At 37.0% G+C, this 19458-nt stretch overlaps 1 protein-coding gene across 5 annotated transcripts in view; it reads right to left on the minus strand.

Moving 5' to 3' along the window:
- Edc3 (enhancer of mRNA decapping 3) overlaps nucleotides 1-19458 on the minus strand; it is a 50184-nt gene that overhangs the window by 15218 nt on the left and 15508 nt on the right. For all 5 annotated transcript variants that reach the window (XM_071608470.1, XM_071608469.1, XM_027923689.3 and 2 more), the window contains one exon: nucleotides 6903-7238. In XM_071608470.1, coding sequence (XP_071464571.1) covers nucleotides 6903-7238 — 336 coding nt within the window. The remainder of the gene's footprint in view (nucleotides 1-6902; nucleotides 7239-19458) is intronic.

Consider the following 19458-nt stretch of genomic DNA (forward strand, 5'->3'; position numbering starts at 1 on the left):
TACACATAATAAACACAGCGTTTTGACTGACCCAAATTGTCCTTTAGAATGTTAGGAGTGTTAAGCGAAGATTTGTCTCTGAAGTCTTACCACTCTCCAAAGCAGTGTTCTTTGGGAACATCTCACTACCACAGAGTACTCATATGATCTAGCATTTTATATTTAAACTTAATATTCATCAATAAATAGATGAAAAAAAATGTTCAACATCTCTAGTAATCAGAGAAATGTAAATCAAAACTACTTGAAGATTTCATCTCATGCCAGTCAGATTAGCAGTTATCAAGAATACAGACAACCATAAATGTTGATGAGGATGTGGGGGGGAAAGGTACACTCACACATTGCTGGTGGGACTGCAAATTGGTGCAACTAATCTGGAAAGCAATATGGAGATTCCTCAGAAAACTTGGAATGGAACCACCACTTGACCCAGCTATCCCACTCCTCGGTCTATACTCAAAGGACTTAAAACCAGCATACTCTAGTGACAGCAGCCATATCAATGTTTGTAGCAGCTCAATTCACAATAGCTAAACTGTGGAAGCAACCTAGATGCCCTTCAATAGATGAATGGATAAAGAAACTGTGGTATATATACACAATAGAATATTACTCAGCATTAGAAGAGAATAAAATGTGGCATTTGCAGGTAAATGGAGGGAGTTTACTTCATGCTAAACAAAGTTAGCCAATCCCCAAAAATCAAAGGCCAAATATTCTCTCTGATAAGTGGATGCTGGGAGGGGAGAGGCATGGGAAAAATGGAGGAACTTTGATTGGGCAAAGGGGAGTGAGGAGGGTAGGGAGGGTGCATGGGGGCAGGAAAGATGGTGGAATGAGATAGATATCATTACCCTAGGTATATGTGGTGTGACACTAAATTGTGTACAACCACAGAAATGTAGTGCTGCAATTGTGGACAATGAATCAAAATGCATTCTGCTGTCATATATACCTAAATAAAATCAATAAATTAAAAAAAAAAAAAAAAACCTTAGGGGCTGGGGTATAGCTCAGTTGGTAGAGTGCTTTCTTTGCATGCACAAGGCCCTGGGTTTAATATCCAGCACCACCAAAAAAAAAAAAAAAAAAAGGCCTTAATATTCATGTGGGTGTACACACACACACACACACACACGCGCGCACACACACACACACACACACACACGCGCACACACCACACGCACACACACACAGAATATGTCTCCCAAAATTTCAAATTACAAGCTTGGAGCCAGAAAGATTCTAATCAATTCAGGGGATGAACAATGGACACCATTATTTTGCCAGGTAGGCCCAAGTTAGAAGAATGCCTGACAGTCTGTGATTGTTGGAGACAGCAACCCTGCCAAAGGACATAAAAGGACTTTCCAGGGAGAAAAGATTTGGATGAAACAAAGTGCTAAATTTATTTGCTTCCTGAATGTTTTCTCAATCAAAAGACAGATTATAACATGCCCCCTCCCACACACAGTTGGCAAAGAGTATTGCCAAAAGGAATATGAGCAATTAGCAAATAATGGCTTGTACACTGTTGACACCACTTAGCATGAAGTCAATATGTAGGATACCAGCAGCAAGCTGTCAGAATCCCAAAACCCAAACCATCACCAAATGGGTAATAAACATGTTGTTCTTTTTTGCTACTCTGGGAATTAGTAGAAAATATTTAGTATTCTAGGACATGAAGGTCAAAAGGCCAGACTGGAGCACTATCCAGGAAACTGCTGATCTTAACTGGACTGTATCTGTGAGACTATTAAAAAGGATGTATGGGCTGGGGATGTGGCTCAAGCGGTAGCAAGCTCGCCTGGCATGCGCAGGATGCTGGGTTCGATCCTCAGCACCACATAAAAATAAAACAGAGATGTTGTGTCCACCGAAAACTAAAATATATATATATATATATATATTATATATTTTAAAAATTCTCTCTCTCTTTAAAAAAAAAAGGATGTAGCCTATTTTGCTATTAAACTAGCCTTCTCATACTACATCCTTTCCTCTTTAACTTATCCACATTCAGATGAGAAAAAGAGATGTGATGGGTAAGTTAAGAGCTTTTGCCTCTCTGAGCCTCTTGTCTTCATCTGTAAGATAAGAAAATTACACTAGATAACCAAGTAACACTATATTTTATGGCACTAAATTGTTCCTTCAAATATTCTAAATATTCTAAATACTTTGCCTTATTCTGATCCTAACACTTAGATAATAATTTCAACTGAAAAAGTGTCCTCAGCTCTGCACTATCTGAATACTGCTTGGTAAAAATGTGCTCGAGGTGAATACACCTTGAAGCTGAAGCAGAGATGAAAGCCAGTCACAAAAGCTACTCAGCAAGATAACTGCTGCTTGCTCTATTTCCAGCAAAACGAAGGGGCTTTTATTTCTACCCCTTATCACTGTTAAGAACAAAAAGATGGCCTGATATAGGATACCAGCAGCAAGCTGTCAGAATCCCAAAACACAAACCATCACTGGATAAGAAGTTGCTGGGCTTCTTGTCCCCTCACTGTTATGCACAATGTAGAATGTCACTGGTCACTACAAACCACAAGATGCCGTACCCAGGTTCTTGGCCTACCACCAGCATTTGTGGTTTATACTGTTTGCTGATGGCAATTTTAGGAAAATAGTTTCTTGAGAGGAGACAACTTGATATCTCTTGTCATTTAAAACAAAATCAAGTAAAAATCAAGTTGGGGAGGTGAATGCAAAATAGGAAAGATGTCCACCTCTTCTTTTATCTACTTTAGTTAAGTGTTTTCTCAGGCTCTTTTAAATCTGAGAAACTTTGCTACTTCACGCTGTTATTATCACCCTTTTAGTCATTTGACTCCAAGGCAGAACCATAATCTTCCCCAACTCAGGAATTCCTGCAGTGTAAATAAATTTCAGGATATCACATATTGTATAATCCAACAACATTAGCAGCACCACCCAGGTAGATAAAGAGGGCTACCAGCAGGAGCAGCTTCCTTTACAACTGAGGAACCAGTCAGAGGTGGACAGTTGGTGAACATGGGAATAGTGATTAATGGATAACTAAATGCCTTTGAAAAACAAAACCTTGTAAATTAATTAAGTCTGATTCTGAGCAAGGTCATTTATCTTTATACAGATGGTAAAAATCAAAGGAGTTCAGCAGTCACACTCCCAACTGCCATGTCAGGGAATTTCCTTGGTAAAGAGGTATATGCCTACCATAATCTGCTGGTGACGAACAAATAATTTTTACCTTTTTTTTTTTTTTTTTTTTTGAGAGAGAGAGAGAGAGAATTTTTTAATATTTATTTTTTAGTTTTCAGCGGACACAACATCTTTATTTGTATGTGGTGCTGAGGATCAAACCCAGGTCGCACGCACGCCAGGCGATCGTGCTACCGCTTGAGCCACATCCCCAGCCCTTTTTACCCTTTCTTAATCTGGCAGTCTGCTTATTTTTCACATTGAAAGCACATGCAACATAAAAACATATTTAAAAAACAGTGCACCTCAATCAAGGGGGGGTTCATCCCAGGGACGCAAGTTGGTTCAACATATGGAAATCAATAAATGTAACACATCATATCAATAGACTTTTTAAAGACAAGAATCATATGATTATCTTAACAGATGCAGAAAAAGCATTTGACAAAATTTGGCATCTATTCATGTTCAAAACACTAGAAAAACTAGGGATAGAAGGAATACACCTCAACATTATAAAAGCTATATATATGCTAAATCCAAGGCCAACATCATTCTAACTGGAGGAAAACTGAAAGCATCTTTCTAAAAATTGGAACAAGACAGGGATGCCATCTTTCATCACTTCTATTCAATTTAGTCCTGGAGACTATAGCCAGAGCAATTAGAAGAAAGAAATTAAAGGGATACAAATAGGAAAATAAGAACTCAAACTATCCTTATTTGCTGACTACAAGATTCTATATTTAAAAGACCTAAAAACTCTACCAGAAAACTTCTAGAACTCATAAATGAGTTCAGCAAAGTAGCAGGATACAAAATTAACACCCATAAATCAATTATGGTCCTACACATCAGTGATGAACCAACTGAGAGAAATTTAGAAAATAACCCATTCACAATAGCCTCAAAGAAAAGAAAATATCTGGGACTCAATCTAACAAAAGAGGTGAAAGACTTCTACAATGAAAACTACAGAACACTAAAGAGAGAAATTGAAGAAGATCTTAGAAGATAGAAAGATCTCTCATGTTCTTGGATAGGCAGACTTAATACCATCAAAATGGCCATACTATCAAAAGCACTATACAGATTTAATGCAATTCTTATTAAGGTTCCGATGACATTCTTCATAGAAATAGAAGAGGCAGTCATGAAATTCATTTGGAAAATCAAGAGGCCTAGAATAACCAAAGCAATCCTTAGCAAGAAAAGTGAAGCAGGAGGCCCCACAATACCAAACCTTAAATTATACTTCAGAGCTATAGTAACAAAAATGGCATGGTATTGGTACCAAAACAGACATGAAGACCAATGGTACAGGATAGAAGACACAGAGCAAAACCCACATAAATACAAACTAGACAAAGGTGCCATAACATGCATTGAAGAAAAGATAGCCTCTTCAACAAATGGTGCTGGGAAAACAGGAAATCCACAATAACAAAATGAAATTAGACTCCTATCTCTCATCCTGCACAAAAATCAACTCAAAATGAATCAAGGACCTAGGCATTAGACCAGAGAACTTGTACCTACTAGAAGAAAAAGCCCAAAGCTCCATCATGTCATCTTAGGAACCAAATTCCTCAACGAGACTCCTAAAGCACAAGAAGCAAAATCAAGAATAAATAAAAGGGATGGTATCAAACTATAAAGCTTCTTTACAGCAAAGGAAACAATAAATAATGTGAAGAGAGAGCCTATAAAATGGGAGAATATATTTGCCACTTGCACTTCAGATACAGCATTAATCTCCAGGATATATAAAAAACTCGAAACACAATCAATCAATGAATGTATGAAAAAATGTTCAACATCTCTAGCAATTAAAGAAATGCAAATCAAAACTTTACTGAGAGACAGGGGTTGTGGCTTAGTGGTGGAGCCCTTGCCTGGCATGTGTGAGGCAGTGGGTTCGATTCTTGGCACCGCATATAAATAAATAAATAAATTAAATAAAGGTACGTTGACAACTAAAAAATATTAAAAAAAAAAAAAAAACCTATACTGAGATTCTATCTCACCCAAGTCAGAATGGTAATTATCAAGAATACAAGCAATAATAAATTAATAAATGTTGGCAAGGATAAGGGGGATAAGGTACACTCATACATTGGTGGTGGGACTGCAAATTGGTGCAACCAATCTGGAAAGCAGTATAAAGAGTCCTCAGAAAACTTTGACCCAGTTATCCCTTTTCTCAGCATATATCCAAAGGATTTGAAATCAGTGTAGTATAGTGATGCAGCCACATCAATGTTCATAGCAGCTCAATTCACAACAGCTAGGCTATGGAACCAACTAGGTGCCCTTCAATAATGTGGTACACATACACAATGGAATATAACTCAGCCAAAAAAAGAATATTTGCCAATACTTGGATGGAACTGGAGACTATCACGATAAGTGAAAATAAGCCAATCCCAAAGAACCAAAGGCCAAATATTCTCTCTGATATGTGGATACTGACTCACAATAAGTGGAAGGAAGGGAGGAGTGGAGGTTCACTGGATTGGGAAAGGAGGTAATGGGGGAAAGAAGGAGGATGGGAATGGGAAAGATAGTAAATGAATCAGATATACCTTTCCTATGTTATGAACATATATGAGTACATGACCAGTGTAACTCCACATCAAGTACAACCACAAGTATGGGAAGTTATACTCCATGTATGTATGATACATCAAAATACATTCTACTGTCACATATAACTAAAAAGAACAAATTTTAGAAAAAAGAAAACACATGCAAGCAAGGTCTATATTACCAAATACAAAAGAGCTCTACTGTTGTCTACAAAAAAAGTCATGTGTGCTTTTCCTCCAAATACAACTAAATTGCCTCCACAATTTTCCGTGTTAACAACTATAAGCATTTAAGATTTATATTTCCTACGTTCCAAACTTCAAACCAAAATGAAAATATTGTACTTGGTTCCATCTCTACTTCTTAAATGATAATGATTTTCTATTCAGCTCTTAGGATCACTCAACAACGATGGTTTGCAAACCATATTTCAAGAAACTCTGTTAATAACATGGCTTTCGGGAAGGGGTTGGGCCAGAAATGAGGTGACCCACTCCTCCCATAGGTGCTTATACCTGCTTCACAGGCCATAAAGAAAAGGATCTAACAACACATACACACACACACACAAAAAGGAACAAAAAAAAACCAGTGAGGTAAAAGACCTAACTATCATCTATAGTGACCTACATTAACTACCAAGGCACTACTTTGTTACACGAAAATTATACTAGCCAAATTCTAGAACAAGGACAAACTAATTTATTGAGAGACTAATTTTAGCCAGTGGTTTCAATTACCCATCTTCAACTGTTTTTTATACCACAAGTAACCAGTAAAACAAAATTAACTATACAGGCAATCTCAGAGAAGCCAGAGTGACAAAAGATGTGACTATCCAAATCTAGATGTCCCTAAGCTTTGTTAATCATAACTTACTTAACAGCAGATTGGATACAGGATATACATGGACAGATAGAGGAATTCCTGCTTCTCAGTGGTAGGGTGCTGAATTGGCCACAAACCCCAAGTAACAATAATACTAGGCCAATCACTGAGCCCCTTAAGTCACTTCCCAGTATAAGATTCTAACTCAAAAAGCTGTTTTTCTTCTGTTTCAAGCATAATAGAAATCAAAGAACAGTCTGTGGGATGTGACACCTGGTAGTGCAACTCACCTGTGCAGAATTCCTTGCTCACATTGTGGGGTACTGTGATCCGTCGGTAAACAATGGGCTCTGATTCCAGGATGTTCTCGTCATGGCGGTACCGAGTAGGCCTTTCATTTGGGATGCCCCGGGGACGGGTACCACTTCTCCTCTCATAGGTATCAATCTCCTCAAACACAGCTGCCTTGTCAAAAAGGGCCAGGTTCCCTTCAAAATCAAAATCTGTGTCTGGGATCTCCTCAATATCATCCCCGAAGCACTCGTCATCTTTATTCTTCATTTGGCCATTCTTCAAACCACTCTTCTTTGGAGTTGCCTGATTTGGGTGCCTGCTACTAGATGACCCTGGAGAAAATATAGGGACTAAAGTCAGTGTGCTCACAAATTGCTCAGTGGAAATAGAAAATACAGTACATTAGTCATTTGTGGAGAATATGATGGGAATCAAAGGAAAAGGTAAATTATTTCTAAATCATAGTAAGTAGCACAAACTACCACAAATCTCATGTGGAATAACAGATTTCAAATATTACCCACCTGACTAGCTGATGAATACAATAAGCAGTACTATTGAAAGTCTTCACCACGTTCTGTCCTTCTTAAAGAATGACTGACACTTTCACAACTGAGTGTCAGAAAAGTGGGAAGGCAAGAGCAGTAGGTAGCTTCAGTTTGAATGTCTTTCAATCATATAAGAGCATAATACTTCTACAGTAAAAGAAGGTCAAGCCCTCATAACATGAAACTCACAGGGAGATAGTATTCAACTGGCTCTTATTCTGTGCTTTCCCAGGAAGCAACTAAGGCTAGATCCCAATAGGAGGGAATACTTGCTTTAGAAAACAGATTGCAGATCTTGGGCCAGGCATACTCCTACCACTATAAACTGGTATTCTGACTTTTAAGGCTGTCTTTAGACCTTTTCTTTAAATTCTTTCTTCAGCATTTTTTCTCTTCAAGTAAGCAGTTTCTGAACCTTCAAATAATGACAAGGTCCATATTAGGCTGATCCTGTAGAGACCCACCAAGATACACATCAACATCAGAACACCCAACCACCCTCCATTGCTGAGACCCTATTTGGCTACCACACATCAGTCATCAGTCAACTACTAATCTACCAGCCAAGGCAGAAAGTTCCACAAAATTCTCCAAACCACCCATCCCAGAGAATCCTGAATTAAATTTATACTCTTATCCCCACCTGACTACCCTGAAAGGGTGAACTAAGGGACTGCTAAGCACACTGGACCTCTGTCTTAATCTAAATAAATGTAATGTACTTTCTTTTGAGAGACGGAGTTCTTCAATTACTGAAAACCCTTGAGTAGCAATTGGAACGAGGAGGAGCAAACCCCCCTCACAAATTTCATCCCAGCTACACTGCTCTAACTCTCCTCACAGCACTCCCCATCAAAGGACCAAGTGTGAGAAGCCCTATCAATCAGTTACAGTTCTATCATTAAAATGCTATATAATCTATATTCATCATTCAACTTCTTAGGGTCTCAATTTCCTTGTATGTAAAATGTTCACTGTGGTGTCCCCCCAGCAGAATGTCTAGGTAATCAGCAAAATTTGTTTGACAAATTAATCAACATGAGCAAAACCAATTATAATGATTACTCTAAAAGGTATGCACTATTCAAATATACTCATGTTGAAATTTTCCTAATGCCAAATATTGGTATGGAAAAGTTATATGCTAAAGATACGATTTAAGTTTCCAGAAAAAAAAAAATGACAACCAAGATTATGAAGGGGAGGAAGAGTGGCAGAGATACCACAAACAGTTTTGATTATGAACCACTATAAGAGAAGCCAAAGTTTGGGTTAAGTTCCATTTTCAATGTGTCAAAGTATTTACTGAGAACATGCAGTGTGACAGAGCTAGGGTGTGGTAACAGTATATAACCAAGACATGCTGCTCAACAGCAAAGGAGGAGAAATATGTATGCAAATAGTGATAGGCAATGTGATTCAAGTCATGAAAGAAGTTTATATATAGAGTGCCACAGAAACATAGATGAGAATACATCTATACAGAATATAGATTAGGAGTGGGAGAACAGGTATGAAAATACAGTCAAGATAAGATACCATTAGCAACATGTCAGTAAGGGAAGAACAGTCCAGCTTTCAGGATTATCAATATACTGACTCAATTTTTTTTTTTTTTTTTTTGTAGTGGGCATTGAACCCAGAGGTGCTTTACCACTGATCTACACCTCCAAGTCCTTTTTATTTTTTTATTTTGAGATAGGGTCTCACTAAGTTGTTTAGGGCTTCACTTAGTTGCTAAGGTTGGCCTTAAACTTGCAATCCTCCTGATTCACAACCTCCTAAATTGCTGGGATGAACCACCACAACCAGCTATTCTGCCTCAGTAGTAAATCAAACTACCTATCAGGAAATAGGTGTCTCCCTCTAATGTATGTTCTCATCCCCCGGGGGTATAGAATGATCCACTGGGATACAGAAAGATACTGAATATTCTAATATTTTTATTTTATCTAAAAATAGTAAGAAATTTAACATCATTAATTTAATGTACTGATGAAAACAGGCACCCTTATGAGGTTTCATGCTAGCAAATCACTGAGTACTTGAGATATCTGAGGAAATGCAACATTCCATAACAAAAGCCTATCAAAGTGGATTTACATCAACTTTTTTTTTTTTTAAATTGTGAGTTATGAGTCAATGATGGGGACACTCCTAGGAAATGTGTTAGGCAATTTCATCATAGTTTGGACATCATAAAGTATACTCATACAAATTAAGACTGCTATGTCACTAAGTAATATAATCTTTTTTTTTTAAGAGAGAGAGAAGGGGGGGATTTTTTAATATTTATTTTTTAGTTGTCAGTGGACACAACATCTTTGTATGTGGTGCTGAGGATCGAACCCAGGCCGCGCGCATGCCAGGCGAGCACGCTACCGCTTGAGCCACATCCCCAGCCTTAAGTAATATAATCTTACGAGACCACTATTGTGTATGTGGTTTGCTGGTGACCAAAACGCCATTATGTGGCACATGACTATACACACAAAATTTACTATTTTAACCTTTTCTTGTTGTTGGCTGTTTGTTTTTTGTAGTGCTGAAGATTAAACCCAAGGCTTTGCATACATTAGGCAAGTGTTCCACCACTGAGCTACAACCCCAATCCCTTAACCATTTTGAAAGGGTATATACAGTTCAGTGGCATTCAGTATTTCAACACTGTACAACCCTATCAATTTTTAACTAAAGCATAGGAAAATGAATACCTGGCTTAAAAGAATCCACTGAAGAAACTGTAGTAGGGCTAGTGGTACTTGTAGCACTTGCCTAAGCATGCCTTAAGTCCTAGATTTTATCTCCAATATGAGAGGGGGAAAAAAAAGAAAGAAACTGTGTATCAAAGGTAATAAAAATGCCCATCATATGTGAACAGAAGAACTGTAGAACTAACACTTTTCCTATTCCTCTTTTTTTTTTTGTACCAGGAATTGAACCCACGGGTGTTTAACCACTGAACCACTTCTCCAGCCCTTTTTAAATATTTTATTTAGAGCCAGGGCCTTGCTAAATTGCTGAGGCTGACCTTGAACTCACAATCCTCCTGTCTCAACCTCCCAAGCCACTAGGATTACAGGCATGTGCCACTCTACCTGGCCCCTATTCCTCTTTATAGGTCTTTTTGGGACAGAATGAGGCCCTTAAAAATTAATATAATCAGATCTATAAAGATGCCTTCCCGAATTAAAAAGTATCAGCTGGGTTCAATCCCTAGTCCTTAAAAAAATAATAATTATCAAGCTTATTCCAACTATTGAATTCACACTATCACTAATTAATATAACCCCAAGCTTATATTCTACACTGAGAGTCGGCAAACTATAGCCTATGGGCCAAATCCAACCCACCACCTGTGTTAAAGTTAAATTAAGGCTATTTTTGTGCCACAAAAGCAAAGTTAAAATATTTGGAACAGAGACACTGTGGCCTGTAAAGCCTAAAATATTTGCCATCTCACTCTTTATAGAAAAAAATCTGCTGACCCTGCTCTACATCATGCCTCTCAAGAGTATTCTTTCCAGCTATGACTGCCATTAAAAAGCAAATAAAACAAAATTCACTGAACTTTAGACCAATTCTTTGAATGTTTCATTCAAAATGTTAAGTACAGGGGCTGGGGATGTGGCTCAAGCGGTAGCGCCCTCTCCTGGCATGCGTGCCGCCCGGGTTCGATCCTCAGCACCACATATAAAAATGTTGTGTCCGCCGATAACTAAAAAATAAATATTAAAATTCTTTCTCTCTCTCTTTAAAAAAAATATTAAGTATATCACTTATTAATCCACTGTCTTTTAAGTCCACAGTCTGATGTCAGGGATATAACTCAAGAAACTGAATTTCTCATTTGTGAGCTGGTTTCCTATTACATTCCACCACCAGTAGTGGGTACTGGAAGAAACTAAAAGGAAGAAGAAAGAGGGAAAAGAGCAATCACCAGTGTTGCCCTGGCAGTTATTTCCAGTCTCCAGCTTTTATTTCTTGCATGAATAGACAGAACGAGAACTAGCTCACTGCACCCCCTCATAAGTAGGAGCACTAGCTCTATGAAGCCTCTTCTCTGAAATTCAAGGTTCTGATTGCTATTTTCCTTAGTGGCATACCAACATTTGAAAAATCAATAAAAAGTGAGCACAGTGGTGCATGCCTGCACTTCCAGCTACTTGTGAGGCTGAGGTGTAAGGAACACCTAAGCTCAAGAGTTTAATTAGCCTAGGTAACACAGAGACACCCAGACTAAAAAAAAAAAAAAATTAAATAAATAAATAAATTTTAAAAAATCAATGACTCACAGTTAATCACTCTGCCCTATGTCTTAATAAAAAAAATTTTGAATCATTAATATTACTGCAAAAATAGATCCCTTCATATTTATTCCTTTTAAATTTTGTACTTTTCTGTCTAATATCTAATGTATAATATGTAGTTATAATAGAAGTTAATAAATTAGTGAGCCAATCAAGGGTTCATACTAATATTACAGAAATGTCTCGATCCAAAGGAGGAAATTTAATGAAATTATATCAATATTATGAGTCAATATTTAATTTTTATATTAAGGCACTATTCAGGCCAAAGCATAACTCCTTTGAAGCCGGATACAGTTTATTTGTAAGAAAAGAATGGGAGTGGTCTTTACGAGTCTCTTCATTTCAGCCAATCTCATCTATAATCACACTGATTGCTCACTAAATGCAAAATACCATTTCGTTCATGAGAGTACTCTGATCAGCAATTTTTTAAATTAATTCATTCACTCAAATATTCATTAAACATCTTTTATGTGCTGGGACCTGTGTCAGGTGCTAGAGATTCAATGGTGAATAATATAACCAGAAGCTCAGTCCTAATCTAATCATCATTTCGAATTATCATCCTATCATCATTCCAAATTATTTCTGCATACCTAGTAGTGAAATTACCTATATCTTTCCAACACAGTATTTTCAAAAGGCTCTTGCCATAGGTAAGCAATTTTAGAGTGAAATTTTTTCCCTGTAGAAGATCTTATTGTTGCCTATCCAACATCCAGACCCCCTTTACCATCAAAACAAAATCCCACTTTTTTCCCCCCCAGATACTTTTCCTCTCAGATAAGATTAATTTCTAAATCAGTCATGGTGGTACTCATGCAAATAACTGATTTAAGCATGGGCATGTGAAACAATAGGCCAAGAAAACATGATAGAGCAGGAGTTGAAGAAGGTAGTAGTATATTCTGATTAAAAAAACAAAAACCTCCTCATTCCTAAACTGCTGAATCAGAGTCTGATAATTTTGCCTCCCAGTTGGAAGGATTTTTGTTGTTGTTGTTGTTGTTTAGTACTCGGTATTGAATCTAGAGGTGCTCCAACACAGAGCTTTTTAGAAATTTTGATAGGATCTCCTTGGGTTGCCAAGGCTGGCCTTGAACTCCTCCTACATGATCCTCCCGAGTAGCTGGGATTAACAGGCATATGTCTGGCTCCAAAAGGAAAGCTGACAATACGGGAAAATATCTTTGGTTGTTACAATTGATGGTGGTGAAGGTGCTGCTGGCATCTAGTATACAGAGGCCAGGAATGCTGCTTAATATCCTAAAATACACAGGACAGTGGTTCCTGCAACAAAAAATTATATGGCCCCAAATGCCAACAGCACTGAGGTTGAGAAACCCTGCTAAAGATGATAGATTAGAAGAGAAGACCTCTTTTTTCAATTGTGTCTGGATGAGACACCCAAGATCTGCTAAAGCCAGCAATTATCAATTTGAGACAAAACCAATACACAAGGAGAGCTTGGAGAAATAAGATTAAAGACCTGACTGTACTACGCCTGGAAATGACACCCCTGGACTTAACTGTGATAAAATTTCTTTATTCCCTAAGTCGTTGAGCAGGGTTTTCTATTACTCACACCCAGAACATACTAATATAATCAATCTGGCATTTTAACATTTACCTGAGCTTTTTTTTTTTTTTTTTTTTTAGCTTTATTTATTTATTTTTATGTGGTGCTGAGGATCGAACCCAGGGCCTCACATGTGCTACGCGAGTGCTTTACCACTGAGCCACAACCTCAGCCCTTACCTGAGCTTTTTCACAAAATTATTTTAGTTCTTATAATATTTCAAAGTATTAGGAAGCAGAAAAATGTTGTTATTGTCTATAGTCATCTACTAGCTTAAAGGAAGAAAGACACTAAAAACTTCCATTACTTGTCATCCTGGTGAACCTATGTTGTTGACACAATCTTATTAGGCTTTGATATACATGTTATCTGTTTGTTTCTATACACCTGGTTAAAATTGCCAGTCTATAAATGAAGAAACTAAGGGGGAGAGGCTAAGTACTCTATTCCAAATTTACACAGCTAATAAATGTTTCAATTAGGATACGAACTTTATCAGATTCCAAATTCTATACTATTTCCACATATACAGGAGTAGGAAAACCATGTAGCTCAGACAGATCTAAGCAAAGTTAAAAGAACCAGGACAGAGGAACAAGTTTAGAAATTCAGCACACAAGGCAAAAGCAAAACATTCAGTACAGAACATGTAGCTCAGTGGCAGAGTGCTTGCCTGGCATTTGAGGCACCCTGGGTTCAATCCCCAATACTGCCAAAAAAAAAGCTTCAGTACAGCACAACTGTAAGATTCAAAGGCAAAGTTTTGCATCCTGCTTTTTTTTTTTTTTTGCTTAGGAGCATCTTCTTCCTATCTCATAAAATAATTCTTCAAATCTTATGACTACATAAATTACATATTATACTATATTATTATTGAGTATATAGATCATCTCTACTCATGATCTTTTAAGCTGTTTCTTATTTTTACTGTATTGACTCAACCAAAGTACACCATCTTTGATTACTCCTGCTGGAAAAATCACTCCCACCTGAGTACTCATGACCCAGCACTTACTCTATATATAACTTTCTTTGTTTTGAAATTGATCTGTAATCTTGCTCTAACTCACTAAGGAGTTTATAAACCAACAAAAGGGCAGGAACCATGTCATTCATACCTGTCACCCAACACTATATCTGGTCTACCATTAAGTAAACAAATCTCTACTGAATTTAAGAAATCAAAACATCTATATTAAATAAAATAAACATCAACCAAACAAAAGTTCAGAGTTTAAAAAGAGGTTACAAATTAAATCAAAACAGCTATATCAAACAAATATCAGCCAAACAAACAAAAGTTCAAATCCTAAAGTGAAGTTATAAAAGAAAGGCAACTTGAGATTAACTATGGAGAAAGAGTGAGCCACCAAAAATTATGCCAAGTTTGTTGCGTGACTGAAAAAGACAGCAAGATGAAGTTGTTGACAGTCTGATGCAAGGGCTTCAGAGAAAGAAAGTTCAGTCATGTCCAACATGAACAGATAATAAACTATCCTGAACCATCACAATGACAGATGAAGATAAGCAATTGATCAATGAGGGCAAAGATAAGGTAGAATAAAACTTAGAGGGAAAAAGATACAGATATTGCTTAAAAAAAAAGAGCCAGTTGTAGGAGAAAACAGAAAAGAACAAAGTCTTCAAAGAGCAAAAAACTGCAGACAGTTCAGACTTCACAAATGACCTTAGCAAAAGGCCAGTTATTTGAGTGTTAAAGTCGATTTAAACAACATTATCAGTTGTTTCTCTTAACCACTAGTCCAGTGTTTAGGGCTAATAAACATTAAACTAATATCAATATTAGTATTCAGAAGTACTCGAAGAGACGAGTACAGTGTGGAAACAACACATTTTGCTCACTTGAAAAAAAATGAGTTTATAAACCAACAAAAGGGCAGGAACCATGTCATTCATACCTGTCACTCAACACTATGTCTGGTCTGCCATTAAGTAAATAAATCTCGACTGAATTTAAGAAATCAAACATCTATATTAAATAAAATAAATAGTATCTACTAAATGGTATCTACTTCATATCATGCCACATGATGCAAAGAAAAGCATAAAAAGGCAAAGAAAACAACCATGGCTGGCTGTAAAGCACTTCTCAGCATGTTGACAAAGTGCCCCACTCTAAAGACCAACAGGATTTATAATGGGTGATGCCTTAAATTGGCCCTAATGATCCTGGGCACTAGGCACTATTTCTGGCTGTGCTGTAGTACTCTACAAATATAACTTGTACTAAACCCGGGGCTGTGAATTTAGAAGGTCTCAGGTTTGTCGTTGTTGTTTTTCTGTGTGTGCTCTTCTGAATGTAGAATTTTCCATTCCTTCGAAATCTATATACTAAGGACCAGCTATGTTTTAAATACTGCCAGAAAAGCAGAGTGAAAACATTTCCAAGAGGATGTATAAGTTAGCAAAGAAAGATAATACAACATAAAATAAGTAAAAATCAAGCTAAAACATTCAGTTGTTTTGTTCTTCCCTTTCTTCATATGTTACTACAAAATTAGGAAGTCCTGGGTGAATAAGCTATTTCAGTATTTAGCTTCCTCAGCCCAAAGTGCCTGGCTTTGTATTAAACAAGGTGGCCTTTGGCCACTGGCAAAGTGAAACACTTCCTTTGGAAAAGATGAACAGTGCTTCCCACACTACCTTTTGATAACAAGGACCAAGCATATGTTAAGACTGGAGGCTGGCCACCTTCCTGTGCCATTTTTCTGCCAGCTTTTGGCAAAGAGACCTTTTGGGCAGGACATCTTGTAACAAACCCATTGTTGTGTAACCCTCAGTGCCACTAATTTATTGGTTTTTGTCACACACACATATTGTAAAGGGAAACTTTGTCCTGCACTTAGCATGCTAAAGGGTACCTGATTGTCAAACTGCAAGTTTTAGTGCCAGACTCAACAGACTTTATGAAAAGATGACTGATAATATCTGGGACTTCTGATTATCTCCAAAATTCCAGGTCCTGCATTTTAGTCTGTTTGATATATGAAGAATCAAGGAGATAAGTCAAGAGGACTTCAGTAGGACCATAAAAACTCAAATTACAGGGGCTGGGGATGTGGCTCAAGCGGTAGCACGCTCGCCTGGCATGCGTGCAGCCCAGGTTCAATCCTCAGCACCACATACAAACAAAGATGTTGTGTCCACCAAAAACTAAAAAAAATAAATAAATATTTAAAAAAAAAAAAAAAACCTCAAATTACAGCTTCTGACCTCAGATGGTGGGATGACTGTTACCCTGAACAGACTATTGTAGGCCAACCACACTGCAACAAGATAATATACTACATCTTTCAATTTAAAATGTTTTAATTCCAGTTCTTAAATTCTCTATACCCGGAAGGGGTAAAAGAAAGGGAAATGTAACTATCTCTTCCTATGTGCAAATGAGCTAAAGGCTAAGCTATCTACTTTCATATTCTTCAGGCCTAAGAGCCTTAACTCAGCCATTAAATTTTTATACAACTGCACATAGCCAACGACAATTTCACAAACTGAAATTTCAGAAAGGGTTGTCTTTCATCTGCCATTAATGGTTATCATTTTTAGCTATGAGATGGAATTCGACAAACATGATTTGCATCCACACACAGACCTAAATCCTCAAGCCTTAAGTAGTTTCTATCCACTGATATTCCATCCCTCCATTTTTTTTTGGCGGGGGGGAGTTGTGGGGGTACCAAGGATTAAATTCAGGGGCATTCAACCACTGAGCCACATCCCTAGCCCTATTTTGTATTTTATTAGAGAGAAGGTCTCACTGAGTTGCCTAGTGCCTCGATAAATTGCTGAGGCTGGCTTTGAACTCCCAATCCTCCTGCCTCTGCCTTCTGAGCCTCTGGGATTATATGCGTACACCACTGCACCTGGCCCTCCATCCCTTCATTTGATAAGTATTCTGTTCACAGAAATTGGGTTCATAGAAATTATTCACCCCCACCACCAACCTGAGGAAAGAGATTAAAGTCTGCTTGTGCTAAGTTTCTCATCAGTGAATTCTGCGTGGAATTAGGTAACTAGAACAAATTCCTCAACAACTCAATGCTAACCTTTAAAAAACACTTAAAAAGTCAGAATTGAAGAGATTACATTCCTATAGTTTCATCAAACTACTACTCTCAACATCAATATATACTGAAGAAAATCCTAAGACAGATTTTCTACTCATAGGCTCAAGGAATGGATAAAAAGGGGTTGGGGTCATAGCTCAGTGGTAGAACAATTGCCTAGCACATGTGAGGCACTAGGTTCAATCCTCAGAACCACATAAAAATAAAAAATTAAGGATTTTTAAAACTTATTTTCTATAACAATAACAAAAAGGAATGGAACTTTATTTTCTACCAGAAACCAATTCTGAGCCACCTCTCATCATTAACGTCCAAGATCAGACATTTTCTATACTAATCTAGATTCTAATAAAGTTCCCTGAAAGAGAGTAACATTTACTGCCTCATGATCTCCTTACCTTAGTAGGTGCAGTTAATCTAGAAAAAAAGAATTGACTAAACAGCAAAAACAGAATAAGCATCACCTACAGTATGCTCTTCAGAGTGACCCCACTTATTTATGTAACAAAGGGACTTGTTAAAGGTCAAATAAATTACTGTTTTGAAGCTAAATGCATTCTTTCAAGTGAGTTGGTACAAACGTTAGTAATGCGGGGGGGCGGGGGCGGTCAAGCAAAAATTCTTATTATAAATCAGTTATTGCTCTCCTAGGTATTTAATTATACTGAAATGAAATCTATGTCACAAAAACTTGCATACAAATGTTTACAGCAGCTTTATTCACAACCATCAAAAGCCTGAAGCAATCAAGAAGTCCTTCAATATAGTTGGATAAACAAATGTTGACATATCCATACAGTGCAATATTATTCAATAATAAAAACAAATGAGCTATCAAGCCACAAAAGATATGAATGACATTTAAATGCATATTGCTAAGTTTGAAGCCAGTCTGAAAAGGTATATATATATATATATATATAGATAGATAGATAGATATATAGTATGGTTTTAATTATGTGCCACTGTAGAAAACAAAAACTGTAGAGATGGTAAAAAGATCAATAGTTGCCAGGGTTAAGTCGGGTGAAAAGACCCAGAGAACTGAATAGGTAAAGCACAGGAGACTGTTCTAGTGTAACTATTCTGTATGATATTTTAATGACAGATACATGACTGTATATTTGTCAAAACCCACAGAACTTCATAGCATACAACCCATAGAACTTCTTCTCATTCTCGAGACTTAATATATGCAAATTTAAGAATTAATTCAGGAGGATGGAGAAATCCCAGGCTGGAAAGCAGAATGTGATAATCTAACTGTATTATGAAAACAGAGAAAAAAAATCAATGAATTGGGTAAGAAACCTAAGTAACTCTATAAATAAACAGTCTAAGATGAAAGGCAAAGAGACTCTAAAAAAAACACTGTATTTGACAGTTTCCCACATAGGTAAGAGGTAAAGTTAACAATTCTGATACAGGGTTGAGTACCCTTATTTGAAATGCACGGGAACAGAAGTCTTGGATTTCAGGAATTTTGAAATATCTGAATATACATAATAAAATATCTTGGAGATAGGACCCAATTCTAAACATGAAATTCATTTATGCTTTATATACACCTTACAAACATAGTCTATAGTATTTTCAGTGCTTTTGCATTGTCAGAACGGGTATGCAATTTTCCAATGAGACATCATGTCAGTTGCTCAAGTTTCAGATTCTGGAGTACTTTGGATTTTGGATTTTCATATTAGGGATACTCAATGTGTACCACTATACATATATACTGAAATTGAATAAATGAATGACAGATGGTAGGAGACAAGTTTCTCACTTTTGCAGTGGGAGGTTACAGCAAAAAGAGGTTAGAATGATCAATGTGATAATGGATTAAAGTTGAAGACATAGTATGGACTCACTTAGCACAATATAGTATATATAGTTATAAACAGAAATATTTATATATCATAAATATATATACTAGCTAAACATACATATGTATATTTCCTTGCCATAAGCTATAAGGACAACACTCAGTAGCAGTGAGAACATCTATGCCTAGATATTGGTAG

Source organism: Marmota flaviventris, chromosome 2 (genome assembly GCF_047511675.1).
Source record: "Marmota flaviventris isolate mMarFla1 chromosome 2, mMarFla1.hap1, whole genome shotgun sequence".
Lineage (NCBI taxonomy): Eukaryota > Metazoa > Chordata > Mammalia > Rodentia > Sciuridae > Marmota > Marmota flaviventris.